Genomic DNA, 18,284 nt, shown 5'->3' on the forward strand with positions numbered 1-18,284 from the left:
TGTGTGGTTTTGGGAAGAAAACGGGTAAATTAATGGATTGGTTGAAGTGAAACTGGGAGACTACCTCTGGTAATTTTGGCTGTAGATGTAAGGAGACCTTATCCTTGTGGAATACTGTGAACGGCAGGTCTGCCATCATAGCTCCAAGTTCACCAACCCTTCTCACTGAGGTGACAACAACATGGAAAGCAACATCTGATCTAGAAACTACCACTCTGTAGTTATGATTAGCTAACTTATGGGCAGAACTCCAAGTTACTCAAATCTCCATGATGGGGACCCCTTGAAGACATGCTATAGATGTCACATAAGCCCTAACAGAAGAAGAAAGGGGAAGTTTATTCAACACATAAGAAATCTTAATATTATCTGTAATAAGTGTCTCTGGATGGACACAGTCACTCCCTTTGATTTACTACCAAAAACTAAAAAGAGCCTACAAGATGTACACAAAAGCTTTACCCTAAAAAGATGAAGAGTCATGGCCCTAAGTAAAGCAAGCATATGAAGCTTCATCTCAGAAGAATTGTGAGCTTTGAGGAAAAAAAATTAAGATACATGTATAAATTTGTTTAATGGAAGCCTGAAACAATGCTCAGCAAAAATTTCATATGTGGCCTAAGAATAACTGTTCTTCTGCAATATGGTATAAATAGGGCCCCCCAACCATAAAACCCTGTAAATCATTCACTTGACAGCTGAAGCAATAGCTCCTAAAAACCAAGAACCTAAAACCTATCGAGAGATGATACAATGAGCATGACAAGTTCAAAATGAGAGTCCATTAAGGACATCAGCATTGCATTGAAATCCCATGTAGGAAAGGGCTCTTCAAATTGGTAGAAACAAATGAATTAATCCCTTCAGAAATTTGGAAATGGTTGGAGAGCGAGAATGTGAGAAGAACCTGGAGGTGACAGAGATAGTGCTAATTGACAATCCAAATATTGTAGGGACAATAAATAATCCAGAACAGAATACTCCACCAACTGAGTATGTCTGATTAGCCCCTAGTGAGATGGGTTTCCTTTTACCCTGTGCCAGTTCCATAGCTGGATCAAAAGCTCTTGAGGATTCAGATTAGCCAGATAATTTTCTTGTTGTGAGCTCTAGAGATTTTAGCTCCAGGTCTAGCACCAGGCCTTGGTTCTGTGAAATGATGTCCAGGAGGACTGGAAGCAGACAAGGTTGTCAGATAAGGTGAATTAGGTCAGAGAATGAAAACGGATACACCCACACAGGTGCTATCAGTGTCACCTGGACCTTGTCTTGACTATCTTCCCAAAGACTTTGGGACTAAACAGTGTGTGTGGGAGAAGCATAGAGCAGCTCCTAACGTCCACCAAACCAGAAATGCATCTGGAGAGCCCAGATGGACTCTTCATAAGGAACGAAATATGGGACGCTTCTTGGTCACATCAGTGGCAAATAGGTCTCTCATAGGAACCCCTAATCCCAAAATACTTACTCATGAGTTTGGACAAATCAACTCAGTGATTAAGTAAGCCCCTCCTGCTTAAGTGACCCTCTACATTTTTCTGGACCATGGCAGATAAAGGCCTTGGAGGAACTTCTACCCATAAGTCTAAGCTGCACCTGGTTGAGTGACAAACCAGTCTGAATTATCCCTGAAGAGGACAGAAGCGCCATCTTGCATATGGAGTCATGAAAGTATAAGTTGTCATGTGAGCCAGAATGCTTAGGCATACTGTCACTGAGGTCTTTCGTTGTGTACCTAAGTCTGAAATACAAGTCACTGTGCACAGCCTGTCTTGAGGAAGGTATGTACTGACTGATACAGAATCCAACTCTGCCATTATAAACTGTAGATTGAGATAGGGGGGAGAATGACTTCTAGCTGATTAGGAGACCTAGATGGACAGAGAAGTGAACACCACTGTGAACCTCTGACAACTTGCTGAGCAGAGTGATCTCAAAAATCAAGCATCAAAATAGGGGTATATGTGAAAGTCTTGCCTTTCAGGTAGTAGCAACTCTCCTGAGACTACTGGCAACCATCCTTGAGGTAGTTGAGATCAAAAAGGTCAAACTCTGAATTGGTAATGATGTCCATTGTGCACAACTGACCTCATTCCTCTTAATGAACCCTTCTGATAACACCCTGATGCAGGCAGAGACAGACTCTTTCCTTCAGCGGCTGCAATCAACATGGTGCCTCCAGAGTACTGTAACTGAGGGTTCTACTCCCAATACTTCCTCATTCCAAAACGGAGAACAGAAGTTGGTGTCCAATACTAGACTTCAGACCTCAATATATTCATTCATTGGACCAAGTTTCAGATGTTTACCCTTTCTATCATTAATTCCATCCCTAGAGTCTATGAACTGGTTCACAATTCTTATTACAGGACACTTGTTTCCATGGTGCAATCCACTCAAATTCTGGATGTGACTATTTCTTTTTAAACCCGCATAACGGAACTTGGTGTTTTCAGTTTGCTTTTTTAGAAGGTGCCAAGATCAATGCAGGGCTCTGTCACATATCTTTAGAGGATTTGAGGATACCCTCACTGATTGGCACAGCCCAGTGGTCTTATGAGACTAGATGTAAAAATGTCAAATAATTTGCAAGATGTTTTTGAGTAATTTCAAAAAGTATCTCCACCATTCATTTAAGAAAATCCTGAAATGCCTTAAAGTCAACTATTGTGCAAAGAGTAGCTGGAATAATTGCTTCATCTATGAATGAATATGAAACACCCCAGACAATTGACCCAAGGATGCTAAGCCAGCTTCCAAGAAGAATGAAGTGTCTTAGAGATAGGAGACCTGCTACTTCCCAGAACAGCATTTCTGGTAGCCAGAGCACCGGTAGACATCAGTTTTAAAACAGGTTGTTTCCAATGAGGAACTTTAGAGAGTCTGACACTCCTCTGACTTCTCTATCAAGGATACTTTTTAAAAACAGGCATCATGAACTTGCTGTGTACATTTAGAGAAAAGATTTACGAACTGAACATTTGCCTGCAATATGCGACTACCCTAAAACCAAAGACATTTAGTATGTCAATCACTTGCAGACAGAGGTGATTTGAAAGTAGGGCATATTTTAAAGCCCAGAGACCAAGACTCAGCCACGATATACACCTTGGTACCAAGTGAAGAGCCAGAAAACAGGGTGGTTTTTTTTTAAAACCAACAGGCACAAAAAATAGAAACATTAACTAGAAAGAAGTATCTTAACACTATCTGAGATAGTGCAGGGAAATAGATGGACACTATGTAACTCTGTCTCACGGTCATGGGCACTAAGAAGGAACTGCATGGCAGCTGGGGCTGCTCTGTCCTTTATGACTTGGGAGTGGAGGTGTGAGGACATACAGGGCATATGCGCTGACTCAGACACTGCTGGCTAAAATATTCGACACACACGAGGTATATCCACCTACAACTGGAACACATGTGGACAAATGCTTGAAGAATGTAGTTTCTACATGGGACGTAGTCAAGAAAACAACTGTCACGGGCTCTTGAGAGACATGTTTCCTTCTGCTTGTTTTACCAGTTTTGCTTCTGGCACCACCTACTTTTTGATGTATAAAACTAGGATGGAATTGTCAGAGTGTATTACAGTTTGAAAGTTATGAACTCTAATTTGCATATGACTGGTGCAACTTTATACCTTAGTGGACTTCAAGAGTCTGAAGTGTCTAACTATAGCTGCTGGTTAGGAGGGATGAGCTGTACCTCAGAGCCCAAATGTGTCTCTCTTACCAGATAGGATGATACAGTAAGTGACAGGAGAGGCAGAACAGCCCTGTTACAGTAGGCTTCTTCCTTTAAGGAGCCATCACAATGCTGCTGAACTGGAGCAAGGGAAGGCCTTAAAGAGTTCGCACTGGAGACCTGTGGCACAGGCTGCTGGAAAACGAACTCCTATATTTTTCCCCATTCTCATTGGGAACTATTTATCGGTCAAAGATCACTTGGTCAGTTATTATTCCAGCACAGTGCGAGTCCTGAGCAGGAAAAAGTGAAGAATAAAAGGTTAAGGTAGCTGCGGTCCTGCTATCTGAGAAGTCCCTGTGTGTCTGGGAAAGCAAATGAGCTAGTACTGCCAAGTTTTTTTTTTTTTTTTAAAAAAAAAAGTCAGACGGAGAAACCTACAGTTAATGTTTTGTACCTGAATGTCTTTGAGAAATTCATCCTGCTTTTTCAGGGTCTCTTGCACTTTGTGTGTTAAACTTCCATAGATCCGGTCCAATTCTGTGACAGAGATGGCTTCCTCATTTATAGCACCATCCTGTGCAAGTGCAGTCAGAAATTTGCTTGTCATATCAAAATTTACAGATTTTAGGTCGTTCTCAAGTTGTTCTCTCTCCTTCTTCACCTCATCCAGGCTAGCTAGCAGAGATCTTAAGACACTAACAACCTACGAAAAAATTAAATAAAGTTAATATTTGGACTTAATTTTGAAGCAATTTTGGCAGGCTCATCTTGCATTTCTCACAGATTATTCAATATTGGTGACACCTCTGATATTCAGTTTACATTCTGAAACAACTTTCACTACTATAGCCAGTTAATGGGGGGAAGCCAGCTCACTTGTGCAATACTTCATTTTCCTTTAGAAGTCTTCTCCATGATTGACAGGAGTGAGAATTTCAACATGGATCAAATGGTTTGACTAACAACCTTAGTTATTCCATAGCATATAAAATTTAAAGTAAGTTATGACACTACAGCCACGAGAGTAATATCAGGTTACGTGGACATTATGTATCGAATGAGGTTTTACTTTCAAAGCATGAGCTACCAGGATATGATACTTTAACATTTTTGTTTCTTTGTATATTTAAAGCAACATTCTTCTTTAAACATTAAATATCAAAGTACTAAGAAGGATTTTTAAGGATCTATGAAATAGCAGCAAACATTTGCAAAAATGCTGTCACACGTACTGCATTTAAACTGCTCCATAGTAGGCAACTGATCATATTGATACAGTTTAAATATGGCTATTCTGGAAATAGAATTAATCCAATTGCTTAATACTTTAGGTTGGGGGCTCTCAAGTGTTTCCATACCATTGTCATCTTAATAAACATACTGCGGATCACCTCTGTTCCCACATGCTGTCAAACAGATCGATTTTGGAACTTTTGATTTTAGGTAAACAAAAAGAAGAGTAAGCAAAATAAAAATGAGATCCGCAAGTTACTAGAAGATAATATCTGTAGTCCTTTCTGGGAGCAAAACTTCCTTGATTTTAGTACCAGCTGTTTAACTTCCTTTTATACTCTAGAGAGGAATTAGTTTGGGAAGGAAGTAGGTCAGTTCTAGCAGTCCCTTTTCCTAACCCTTAAGGGGAACCCCAAATACTGTAAAACAGTGCAGTTTCATACACCATACCAGTGTTATCCTGTGCAAGACAACTTATTCTAAATGTTGCCAGATAATTGCCGATTTAATTTCATCTAGATCCACTTTTTTCTCCTTTAAGAAACTACAGAGACTCTAAATAACTGTTGTCCCAATGCATTGGGATTCAGTGTAACCACTAATATGCAACCTTCAATTTTCTTGCCTTACCTCACTTCCCTGCATAGTTTTTGCTGGATTGGCAGAAGGAATGGCTGCATTCAATTCTGGCTCTGGTTTACAAAGAAGTGAAATTGTATCCCGATGAGCCTGATAGCGTTCTTTAACATGTCCATCTGCCTGTATAGCTTTATCCAAAATATTACTGAAATTGGCTCCCTCTGGCAATAAGACAAAGGTAATATTTAGACTACTACAAAGCCGTGATTTAATCCAAGTCTTATACTACAGCAACATTTGTACCTATCAGCAATTCTTTATAAGTTTTCACACAAGAACATTCAAACAGAAGTCCTGTTCATGCAATGAAGGTTTAAAATGTCTAAATTAAAATCCCTATTTGTTGATTATTCAAGGAATTACTAAGAAAGTACATTAAAAAATTCTGTGGTGTGAATTGCAAATCAAATTTTAAAGCTTGCATGTCAGTTCAAAGTTTCAAAATAATACAAATCAGGACTCAGAACATGGTGATGGGTGATAAATGCAGTGTAAGGAACAGCTGTTTAAAAACTGGATTTTTACAGACAAAATTCCTTCAGAAAAGGGCAACAAGTGACTTTTTATAATCCATCCTAAACTTAATAAAAAGCAGCAAACAGTTGTTAAAACCTGAAACATGAAGTCCGTTATACCCAAGAGTACCGACTATGTAAATGACACAATAAGCCAGATATTCTGTTATAGGGCCAGCCTCTTTTCACACCGCTAGTGGGATGTGGCTGTACAACTAGCATATACAGACGGATGATTAATAGAGCCTTGCGTGGATACAAAATTTGTATCAGCATCCGATCCACAAAAATGGTCCATGGAGATAAAGTGGATATCTGAAGATTTGCAGGGCTCTATGAATTAACCTTGTGCAAAGAGAGTGGGGGGTATGGGGTAAAATCAATCCTCTGGTGGCATAGAACCAGCAAAGAGGCTCCTATGGCTATACCCCCAATCTTGGTTCTAGTAGAGTAATGAGAGCAGAGACAGACCTTTCTTCAACTGAATTGATCTTGTTGGAACTAGCAGTCCCAGGATCAGAGAAGTGAAAAGGTGAGATTTACCTGCCCTCAAAGGTTTGTAGAGTTCACTGGATGGTGTTCTTTGCCAACGCTCTTTGAATTTTGTTCTTAGATCATTGTCTGTGGCTTCCTCTTCACCCAATAATCTTAGTGACTTAAAGAATTAAAAAAGTGGGTTACATGCAATATTTTTCCTAACCATGAAATGGCTTTACAACTATAAATTGTAACGATAAATTTTAGAACCTAGTAATAAAATTGGGGGGGGGAAAAAAAAAAACAAAAAAAAACAAAACCGACTTACTAAACCTAACAGTCCAAAAATAATTTCAATGAATAAAAGCCAAAAGAGGTTACTCACCCTGGGCAGTAACTGTGGTTCTTCGAGATGTATCCCCCATGGGTGCTCCACTCAAGGTGTACTTCCGCTCCATGTACCTCAGATCAGAGATTTTAGGTAGCAGCGTCCACGCGGCCTGCATATTCAGCCCCCGCAGCTTCGTGCCCTGCATCAAGGCTATATAGAGCTGCACAGGCAAACTGCCTTTTGGTTCCTTCTCTATTATGGAGCTCGTTGAAAAACTCTGAAGCAGAGCGGAAGAGGATGGGCAGGGGAGCATCCATGGGGGACACATCTCGAATAACTACAGTTACTGCACAGACTGAGTAACCTTTTCTTCTTCGAGTAGCGTCCCTATGGGTGCTCCACTAAGTGACTATGGAGCAGTACCCTCTGTGGAAGAGTGGGGCTTTGAAGTCAAGTCTAGGATTGAAGAAAGAATAGTAGAGCCAAATATGGCATCAGAGGGTGAGGCATAAGTGACTGCACAGTATTCACCAAAACTATGAATGTACAACTCGCAGCTCTACATATTTCTGTAATGAGAACATTCTTAAGAACTGCTACTGAAGCAGAAAGATCTTGTGGAGTGAGTTAATACGCTAGAGGAAGGTTGAAGATCCTAAGACTGGTAGCACAAGGTAATGCAGCCAGATATACATCTAGAGTCTTTGCTTGGAAATTGGAGATCATTTAGTTCCACCTGAAATGGAGACAAATCTGGGAGATTTCCTAAAGGGCTTAATCCTGTCTAAGTAAAAGGCTAATGCCTTCCTGACAGTGTATGTAAATGTCGCATCTCCTTTATACTGGTATGGCTTAGGGAAGAAAACTGGAAGTTGATGAACAGTTAGTTTATGTGGAAGCTCAAAGATACCTTTGTCATGAACTTGGGATGCGGCTGTGTGACTTTATTCTGTTGCGGGAGGGGATGGGGAAATGCCATTAGAGCTCCATTTCACCCATTTTTCAGAAGTCATGGCTACTAGAAATGCAGTTTTCATAAACAGGTATAAAAGTGAGCAGGTGACCATAAGTTCAAAGGAAGGCCTTATAAGACAGAGTACCAATTTAGATTCCATTCCGGTATAGGGCATCTGATTTGTGGGATGAGATGGTCCAGTCCCTTGAGAAACCTTGTAGGATAAACGAAAACTGAAACAATTACCATATGTTGGAAGGTCATAACAGCTGCCAAATGCTATTTTTCAGAGCTTAAAGATAACCCTATCACTTTTAGCTCTGAAACAAAACTATTACAAAACAATAATGGAAAGAATGTAGTTGAAAGATGTTTCAGGTCACACCCGTGTTTGAATATAATCCACTTTTGGTATACATAGCAGGAAACAATCTACACGTGACATGTAGCAGCACTCTTTTCACCCTTAGAACAGTTTGTTTCTAACCTCCAACCCATCTACAAGCCATGCCTTGAACTGAAGGACTGCGAGGTTGAGCTGACTGATTTGATTGGCATCCTGAGAGAGGAGATGGGGGACGGTCCGGAGAGCGATCAGTTGACAAAAAACAACAAGCTGAGCGAGGTAAGGCAACCACATTTGTCTTGGCCATGTTGGAATTACAATAACAACCTTGGCTTTTTTTTTTTTTTTCCCATCTTGAACAGCATGGGAAATGCAAACAGAAGGCCAGTACTCCAAAGAAGAAGGCAGGCATCTCCCAGGAAGTGCTGACTCAGACCATTTCTCCAGCAGAACTGGGAGTACTTCTTGGCTGCGGTGACAAGTTCCATCTGTGGGACACCCCAACATTGAAATATGCAGTGGAGTATAGCGGGATCCATCTCCCACTTGTAATCTTGCAAGAGGCATCTGCCATGGTGTTTTGTATTATTCAAGGAATTATAAGCTACTGATATTGATCTGGTTTCGTATGCACCAATTCCAAAGTCTCACTGTTTCAATGCAAGGGAATGTGATCTTATTCCCCGTTGGCAGGTTATGTAAAACATGCATCACATGTTGCCTGTCATTATCTTGATATATTTGCCCCAAATAAGTGAGGGAATGGATACAGGCCTGCTCTAAGTTCAAGCAAACTGATATGTAAGGTGACTCAAGAGGAGACCACCTTCCTTGAACAGTGAGAGTGTGTCTAGGTGAGCCCTCCCCATTGCAGGAGGGATACATCTGTTATTACTGACTGAGATGGTTGAGCAAAGGTACCCCTGTGCAAATAGTGTGTTCTTCCACCAGAAGAGGTTTTTTTTTTTTGTTTGTTTGTTTTTTTTTAAACTACCAAAGGCATGGACAGTAGTTTGTTTACAGTTGGTTTGCTTGGTGAGTAAACAGTTCTGAGCCCCCCTTGGAGGCAGCACATGTGAAGTTTTGAGTGATCCCTTAATAAGGTGCCAGTTGCTATTTGTCCCAATAATTGAAGACAATTTCTGGCCAGCGTTTGAGGGCTAACTTGGACTATAGTGACTAAACTGGGTAAGGTTATGAACCTGTGTGAAGGGTGCAATGCTTCAGCCACGACTGTATCGAAGTCAACTCCTATGAACTCCAGACTTTGTACTAGAGTTAAGGTGGACTTTTGAATGGTTAATTGTAGTCTCGGTCTGAGAAATAGATGTACTGCCCTCTAAAGCTCTGTTGAAGGACCATCCTTTGAGCAAGCAATTGTCAAGATATGGGAAAATTAGAGTTCCTTGTTTGTGAAGGTGAGCCGCAACTACAGAAAGAACTTCGGAGAACACTTGGGGTGCAGACGAGAGACTGAATGGGAGCATCATGTTTTTAAGTGCTCTTGAAGCATAGGAACCTTCTGGGGGGGGGGGGGGTGGATCGCTATATGGAAGTAAACTTCTTGAAGGTCAAGGGCTAAGAACCCATCCCCTTTGTCCAATGATGACACTGCTGCAGGAGTTACCATTTCGAACCTCTGAATCTTTTATAAATCTGAGTAACATTAGATCTAGAATAGTTCTCCAACTGCTATTTTTTTTCGGAACCAGGAAGTACCTGGAGTAAAATCCCCTACCTATCTGTCGGTTCTTTGGCACTCAGATTCAGGACAATTGATTTCCTGTTGCAAAAGGTGGTCATGAGAGGGCTCCCTGTAGAGTGATGGGAAAAAGAGGGAGGTGAATGGAGTATCCTGTTGAAATGATCTCCAACACCTACTTGTCCATAGTGATATGTTCCCAGTTCTGACAGAAATGAGAAAAGCAGTCTCCAGAGCAAGGGAGACATGCAGACTGTTGCAGCAGATAAGAATGGGGATGGTAACTCAGTATCTCGACTAAACCATCCAAATTGGTGTTTCAAAAAGTTGTGGGTTGTGAGGTCGGTGTTTGACAAGTAGCTGGTCTCTTCTTCTGGAGTGCTGTCATTTACACTGGGGTTTGTAATGTCTCTGGGAGGCAGGAAATTGCGTGTGATGAGACCTCTGTGCAGTCTAGGACTCACTGAAACTTTCTGTGCAAGGGTGTTCATTCCCAAAGAGCACAAGGTGACGCTAGAGTCAAAGTATGCAGGGATTCACCTGTTTTTTTCTGTAAACAACTTTGAACCATCAAAAAAAGGTCCTCAACTGCATTTTGGACTTTCCTTGAAAAACCCAAGAGCTGAATCTAGAAGGCCCTCCTCATGACTACTGCTGTGGAGAAAGAATGAGCGGCTCTACCAGTGGTGTCCAAAAAGGCCTGCAGAGATGATCTTGCGAGCACAATTGGCCTGCAGCGATGATCACCTGAACTACTCCCTCTGCCTGTTAGAAGATGCTCAATAAAGGTATTCAACTTTAGTTAGTATGGCTGTATTTCACCAGAAGGGCTTGATAATTGACAAATCTAAGTTGTTAGTAACCTATGAGCAAGACTTAGGGCCAAAAAAAGTCAAGATGCTTTAAATTTTTATCCTATGGAATCGATTTAATATGGTTCTGTCTGCCATATTCGTGCACAACGTCAACCAGAAGGGAGTTGGGGGAATTATGCAGAAATAAAAATTCAGAGTCCTGGGAGGGGATGTAATATTTTTTGTCCGCCTCTTACAGGTCCCTCCTCACTTGGTAGAGGTGGAGCAGTCAGAAATAGGCAAATCTCCAGGGAACAAGAGGTGGTCAGTACCAAGAACTCATCAGGAGAGATTCAGGCTCTTCTGTTACTGCCAAGTCCAAGGAAATCAAAACTATCGCATAGTGGATCAGTAGGTGTCAGTTTGGTCTTTTGCAGAACTGAAGTGCTGGGTACCGAGATCCTAGTAGACTTGGTCGGTACAGATGTAGAAGAGCTGGTCTTCTCTCTATTGCTCTGACTTGATAGTACTGATCTTCAAGAGCCAGAACCCTTAGTCCCTTGCTGATGGTCATGGTACTTGAGGAACCTGCAGACTCGTGGGTACTGAGTTGGACATCAGTAGGTGCCGAAACAGGTGTTTGAATTGGATACCGTCTTTGAGATAGATTCTCTACCATAGGACTTGAAGATTGCTTTCTAGGGTCTTTTTGAGAGGATTCCAGAGGACTTCCTCTTGATTCTCATGGGGAGTGCTGCATCGAGCCGACCTGTTCAGCGACCGTTGTACAGCGGGGGCCACTGCCTGGGGTCAGAAGCTGGTTGGCACAAACCCTCCATCATAAAACAGCATAGTTTAAGTTCCCAGTTCTTTCTTGCCCTTAACTTGAATTTCAGGCAGAAATTACTCTTTCCAGGGAAGTGTGACTCCATAAGGCTGTGGACACACTAGGAGTATCCATCATTGACCAGAATAGCCTCTTGGCATGAAAGGCAATGTTTAAATCTGGGAGAACTTGGAAGACCCTCCCAGAATTTCAGTTCCCCTGAGGGGAAGAAACACAGAAAAATAGGTGAAGGGACAATGGTCCTTATGCTAAAAGTGTAAGTAAAAAAATTTTTAAAGATTTTTTTTTTTAAAATGATAAGAATTACTATAGCTAGCTAACAAAGGAAACCAAGAGCTAACGCTTTAAGAATCAGGAAAACAATACAGTTGAGGTAAGCTCAACTTCGACTCTGAGGCTCTGTCTCAGGCTGAGGCAGCTGAGAAGGAATGAGTGTGGTTTGCCCACGCACCTCTATATACTCTTGGTGCAGGGCATGCGGCTCTGGGGCAAGCATGCGTGGGGTTGAACAGACACAGTTACCCAAAATCTCCGATCTGAGACACACTAGGTGCTAGAGCACCTAGAATGGAGCACCCATAGAGACACTACTTGAAGTAGTAGTAGTAGTAGTAATGACTACAATGGGAATCATGTTCTTACTTTTACCAGTTTTCCTCCCCACCATAATCTCAAAAACTGAAAAATCTCAAGACAATACCACCTTGACACAGGACAATTGTAGATAAAGCGTCTACCAACCTCCAAGCACATCTTTGGACTTCACACTTAACAGCTAAAACCTGCACAAAATCAAGCGCTTTTATCATGTCACTAAAGTGACAAATTAGTTTAGACAAATGTAAGTTAATTTTTTTTTAAAATATCAGAACATGCATACTTTACTATTTAAAGAAGCTGAGTTAGATTCATAAAGTTGCACATTTTAAAGATTTCGGTTGTTTCTAAGCTTACTTCATCTAAGATCTCTCTGTTTCTCTGTAGCAGTTCTGGTAGATCTTTGATCAGCTGATCAATGGTCTGGATGCCTCCCTGTTCAATAACAGATTTAGACTTCTGCAGAATAGACTGAGGAACACTATCACCAGACACATCTTCAATGGCAGCAGGCAGATTGAGAGAAGCCAATACTCTGAGAAGGTCAATGTATTGCATTACAATTAGTACACCACAAAAATCACAGCATCAAAAGAATCATTTTGGTATCCAAATTAAACAGGCCATAAGAACAAAAAAAAAATAAAGGAAACAGGAGCATAATGTAATCTTGGATAATTTAAAAACCTGGAAAAGTTTAATTATTCAAAGAACATATTTACCCAAAAAAGCAATAATTTTTAAAAAGGTATCTTAACTTGGCTTTATAAGCACTAAAATATAAAGGAAAAATGATAGACATTTTAAGCAATATACAACAGTTTTCAACACAAACTGTTTATCTACTTTTCATACTTGGCTTTATATTTAACTTGTATTTACTTTAAGGCAAATTCTTGTTTCAAAGCCTTGAAGCAATATTCAAGGGTTTGAAATATTAATTTATGCAGGGGAATAGCAGGGACTTTTCCTGAGCAAGCAACATCAGACTCTAAGAACCCAAGTTTAATTTAAAAAAAAAAAATGAAATCTCTAGTCTCATGCTTTGTTCATGAGGAAAGCCTTTAAAACCATGAGTTAAATGTAAAACTGCTGTTTTCTTATGTCTGCAGAGAAGAAACGCTAATGCCTCTGATGCTTCTCATAATTTTGCCAAATCACTACTGATTCAGATGCCTGCAGGAAGTATGGAGACTAAAAAGAATTAGGTCAATTTCCCTTGAACTTTGCTCTTGAAAACAGAACCAGAGACAGACACACCGGAACTATTTAATGGGGAGGTTGACCAAACACAGATTTGGGAAAGGGATAATGTATTGGAGACTCCCTCCTTGCAGCAAATCAGAAAACGTGATTCTCTGGCTAAGGCAAAAATTAAGGTGTCCCTACTGATATATCCCTCTTCAGCCAAGCCATATAGCATAGGGCTGACACTAGGAGTCTTTGAGGTGACAAGGATGAGGGGAGAGAGAGAGAGAGAGAGAGAGAGAGAGAGAGAGAGAGAGAGAGAGAATGTTCCTCTTAACAGCCACAGGTGGTGGGTGGGGGCTTCAGTTTACAAGACACCTACTAACAAGACAAATACAAAATCAATTGCACTCACAAGCAGAATGTAAGGTCAGCACTATGGCAGAAACTCAGTAACCTTCCATTTCCCAGAAGCTTAGGAGGGGAAGGAAGTGGCTTCACACCTGGATGTTGCCCCTAAAACAGTGAAGCCCTCAATCTTTTGTATCCATATGTGGCTAATGGGATTTTAGTACTCTAACTATTAGGTGTCTGGTAAAATTTCCAAGCCCTATTGAGTGGCAACCCGGTTTATCTCTCACAACAGAAGAAGTCTAACTATTACAATATTTACTGGTCCAGTCCTGTAAGATGCTTACTGCGAAGTGCTGAGCCAATGGAAATTAGAAGTGATTAATAACTTTGCATGACTGGAACTTTATTTTAAATTAGCATTCACATATTCCCCTCCATCACCCAATTTTTGTCTAAACCAGAGATTTAAAAAAATCTGAACAAAATACTTAAATAAATCTTCACTGAAGTGGATAAAAGTAAGGTTTTGATTATTCCAGACAGAGACAGACATGATTAAAAAATGTTTTGAAAAAGATTACAAGTCTGAATAACCAATACTCACCCATTTGCCAGATTGGTGGCTTCTCTCATCTGAGCTATTGACCTGTTTACCAAGTCTGCCTTTCTCTGGTTGTAGAGGCTCAGAGACTGCTGCACTGCCAGAGGAACCATCTTCTCAAACAAATCTGTGATTAAGGCAGTATAATTATTTTACTGCAACTAGAACGGTGACCAAAAAACATGCAGCTGCTTCATATCCTTTTGCTGCATCCTTAGAGAAATTTCACAAATCCAAGTTCCTAAACTGAGTGGGAAATACTGCTGAGAAAAGTTAACATCTCCATAGGCCTAGTACCAACATTTAAAACTTCAGATTTATCACAAAAGACTCATGGTAGAGGATATGTATAGGATTTCAACATATTGCATTAGGCAAGCTGTAAGATTAACAGTAGGGGCTGTCTTCTAGTTAAATCTGTACGATAAGAGCTCTTCAACAAAACTCCTTCAGAGACCAGATTGTGCTTCAGTCAAACATTCTGAGATAGAACTAGCGCAGATTTGAATAACTAACTTGAAATTGCAGATTTACCTTTTGCAGGGGCCTGTCAGTAATCTTTGACACTAAAACCAATGGCTTAATGCACAACACAACCTTTGCTTAACTGTTGTTCTTCGAGCTGTATTGCTCATGTCCATTCCATTCTAGGTGTGCGTGCCCACATTCACTGTCAGAGATTTTTGCCTTAAATCTATCCATAGTGTATGGCTGTTGAGTGCCACGCTCATGTATTGGTATATTAGGAGCTGTCGACCCTATGCCCTCTCAGTTCCTTCTTGCCAGCAATTCTGATAAGAGGGATAGGAGGGCAGGTAATGAAATTGACATGAGCAACGAATCTTGAACAGTTAGAAAAAAACAATTACCTACCTTTATGTTCTAGTGCTTGCTCATGTCGATTCCATTCTAGGAAACTCACAAGCAGTATCCTCAGAGGTGGGCTCGGAGTTCATAGTCTACTGGCTTACAGTACCGCTCTACCAAAGCCAAAATCATCCTGGGCCTGTTGCGTAAGTGCATAATGGGACGTGAATGTGTGGATGACGTCCTAGATAGGCACCTGGGCCAGGAAAGCTGCTAAGGAGGCTTGCGTCCTAGCTGAATGGGCAGTTACAATCACCAGAAGTGGCATCTTTGCCTGATCGTAACAGCAGCGAATGCAGGCAGTGATCCAAGAAGAAATTTGAGTGGACACTGGACAACTTTTCATCCTGTCAGCCACCACAACAAACAATTGCGTCAACTTGTCTTTGCTGAAGACCCTATAGGGCGATTCCAAGGTAAGCACCCTAATCTCGGAGACCCGGCGGGCGGATATCATCTCAACTAGGAATGTGACCTATCAGGACAGGAGAAAGAGCAGGAAGCCAGAGGCTCAAAGGGGGGGGTCCTGTGAGCTGTGACAGCATGAGATTCAGGTCCCATGATAGAATGGGCTCCCTGATGTGCGGGTGGGGGGGGGGGGGGGAGTGGAAGGGAGGGTCGGCCACGAACTACATGGCGTAGCCTAAGGTATGTCAAGCACCCAACGATCCAAGGTCAGCCGCAACCAGGCTGACTGGAAGGGGTGCAGGGGGTTGAGGAAAGAGCAGGGGGGTGAATCATGGAAAGTGACTGGGGCGCGGTCCTCAAGCGCATCCTCAAAATGCCTGCTTCTGGCTTTCTTGGCCGCTGGAAGAACCAGGCTAGGTGGAGAAACAGGAAGATAAAGGGGGATGCAGTTGAAATCCTTTGTCTCTGTCCTTTTTTCCATAGGAGCTGTACCGGGGACGACCCAGGGCCTTGATGGAGGTGGACAGAAAGGCTTTCTAGCCTGCCGAGTGGTGTGAAGGCCCAAAGAATGAAGAAGGGTAAAGTAGTCTTTAAGACCATGGAGCTGTGCAACAGTCAGCTCCGAAAAGAGCCCTGGTCCCTAAAACGGAAGGTCCTGCAGGGTAGTCTGCATCTCCTGGGACAGCCCAGAGGATGGCGCCTCATGACCACTACAGAGGCGACTATCCTAGCTGCCAAGTCCTTAGGATCGGAGGCCATCTGGAGGGAGTCTCTCACCACTGCTTTGCCCTTGTCCACCAAGGCGGTAAACTCCTGGGCTCAGGCCTGTGGGAGGCCCTCCTTAAAAAACTTGCTGATGGAGTCCCACAGGTTGAAGTCATACCTGCCTAGCAGGACCTGTTGGTTAGACACCCACAATTGCAAGATGGCCGAATAAATTTTCCTGCCAAACAAGCTCAGCCTCTTGGCATCTGTTTTTTGGTGTGCTGCTCACCTAGCCCTGCCTGGCCTTTTCACTGATGTTGGACATGACCAGGGATCCCGCTGGAGGATGACAGATACTCAAACCCCTTTGCAGGGACATAGTACTTCCATTCCACCTACCTCCAAAAGGCAGAAGAGAAGAGGGTGTTTACCACACAGACTTGGCAATTTTAAGGATCCTGGGTGGACAGGCCCTGTGACCTGGGCCGAGGCAGAGGAGGGTGTAACATTAAAGAGGTTGACTCCTCTCCTAGCTCCTTGACCTTCAAGTCCTCCTTGAAGTTGTCAGGGGAGCTGCTCGTTTGCAAGGGGCCTGCCACCGCTTCAGAGACAATCGAGACAATCTAGATCCTGCACAATAGTGGGAGGGGCGTCTTCCCCTTGCTCACTGGGGACAGCTCCTTAGGCATCAGGGCCTGCTGTGTTGCCTGGCGTGGGTTTCGGCACCATGCTCCAACTTGGATGCTGGCCAAGCCAGGGCAGCTTGTCCAATCCGACCTTGGAGGAATGGTGGGAGCACGGGACCGGCATAACAGGTACACTCCCAGGGTTCCAGTACTGACACTGAGCGGGCCATTGACCCTGCCTCCACACCTCTGCTGCAGAAGCAACCCCAGTCTCGCAGGCCGGTGGCTATTTGCCTCTTATAGGTGAAGGGCTGAACTCCCCTTCAGGCTTAGTCCATTGCCTTTTCGGTGACCAGGGCGGAGCTGTAGAAACCCAAGTCTGCCTACTGATGCTCATCAGCAACCAGTAAGGAGAGGGACAGGACTGCTGCCTGCCTGAAGAGTGTACCAGGGAGCCGGAGACTGATGCTGTGACCAGGAACGATCATGCAGAATTTATGCCTGGGAGACCACCTAGATGATGGTGATCTGTGTCGAGGTGAACTTTGGCAGGAGGCCAGACGGTACCATGAGTACGGGGATCGGCGTGACTCAGGTGTCCTGTGCCTTGTAGGAGAAGACCTGGGCATCAGGGACCTGTGTCTTCTAATTGGGGACTGAGGCCGCAATAATGGGGGCCAATGCCTGTGGTTTGGGGATTGGGTATGCTCTGCTGTTTTAGGGGGCAGTCCCATAACCCGCTTGCTTGTAGATGCTGAAGCCTTGGCGGGGTCTGTTGCTTGGCTTTGTGTCTGCAGTGCTGGTTGGCCTGCTTGAGGCACAGATGACCCTACTGGGGCCAGTACCCCCTACCACTCCCAGGAGTTGAATCCCTAGCTGAACTAGGGCTTCTGACTCTAGTGGTATGCCCGAGCAGCTTCAGAGCGGGCACATGGCTTGACACAGCCTGATGCACCCTTTTTCTGCAGTGCCAGTGGGCCCATTGACTTCGACCACTTCTTCGGCGCTGGGGAGGTGAAACGGTACCTGGAAGGTTCTGGTGCTGGTGGTGTGCTGCATACTGACATACCAGGTGTGGAGTCCAATCGAGAGGGCTCCGAGATAGGACAAAGCACAGCCTCCATGAGGAGAGCCCTCAAGCGGATAACTCACTCCTTCTAAGTTCAAGGGCGAAAGGTTTTTCAGACCCTGCACTTGTCCTTTCTGGGGGATTCCCCCAAACACTTTAAACAGCTCTCCTGGGGGGTCACTAATGGGCATTGACCAGCTGCACAATTAACATGGCTTAAAGCCTGAGGAACAGGGTATGCCCCGCTCAGAGTTTAAGTCCCAGCTAGGATTCTTAACTCCTAAACAACTACTCCAACTAAGGTCTAATGAAGTACCTATCAACTAACAACAAAGGAGAC

At 43.0% G+C, this 18,284-nt stretch overlaps 1 protein-coding gene across 2 annotated transcripts in view; it reads right to left on the minus strand.

The window, feature by feature from the left end:
- The window catches only part of LOC119850837 (programmed cell death 6 interacting protein), a 53,018-nt gene that overhangs the window by 14,271 nt on the left and 20,463 nt on the right, over positions 1–18,284 (minus strand). For both annotated transcript variants that reach the window (XM_038389505.2, XM_038389504.2), the window contains exons 9-13: positions 14,273–14,396; positions 12,484–12,661; positions 6,621–6,732; positions 5,554–5,723; positions 4,145–4,393 (exon numbers count right to left, since the gene is read on the minus strand). In XM_038389505.2, the coding sequence (XP_038245433.1) occupies positions 4,145–4,393; positions 5,554–5,723; positions 6,621–6,732; positions 12,484–12,661; positions 14,273–14,396 (833 nt within the window). The remainder of the gene's footprint in view (positions 1–4,144; positions 4,394–5,553; positions 5,724–6,620; positions 6,733–12,483; positions 12,662–14,272; positions 14,397–18,284) is intronic.

Source organism: Dermochelys coriacea, chromosome 2 (genome assembly GCF_009764565.3).
Source record: "Dermochelys coriacea isolate rDerCor1 chromosome 2, rDerCor1.pri.v4, whole genome shotgun sequence".
Classification (NCBI taxonomy): domain Eukaryota; kingdom Metazoa; phylum Chordata; order Testudines; family Dermochelyidae; genus Dermochelys; species Dermochelys coriacea.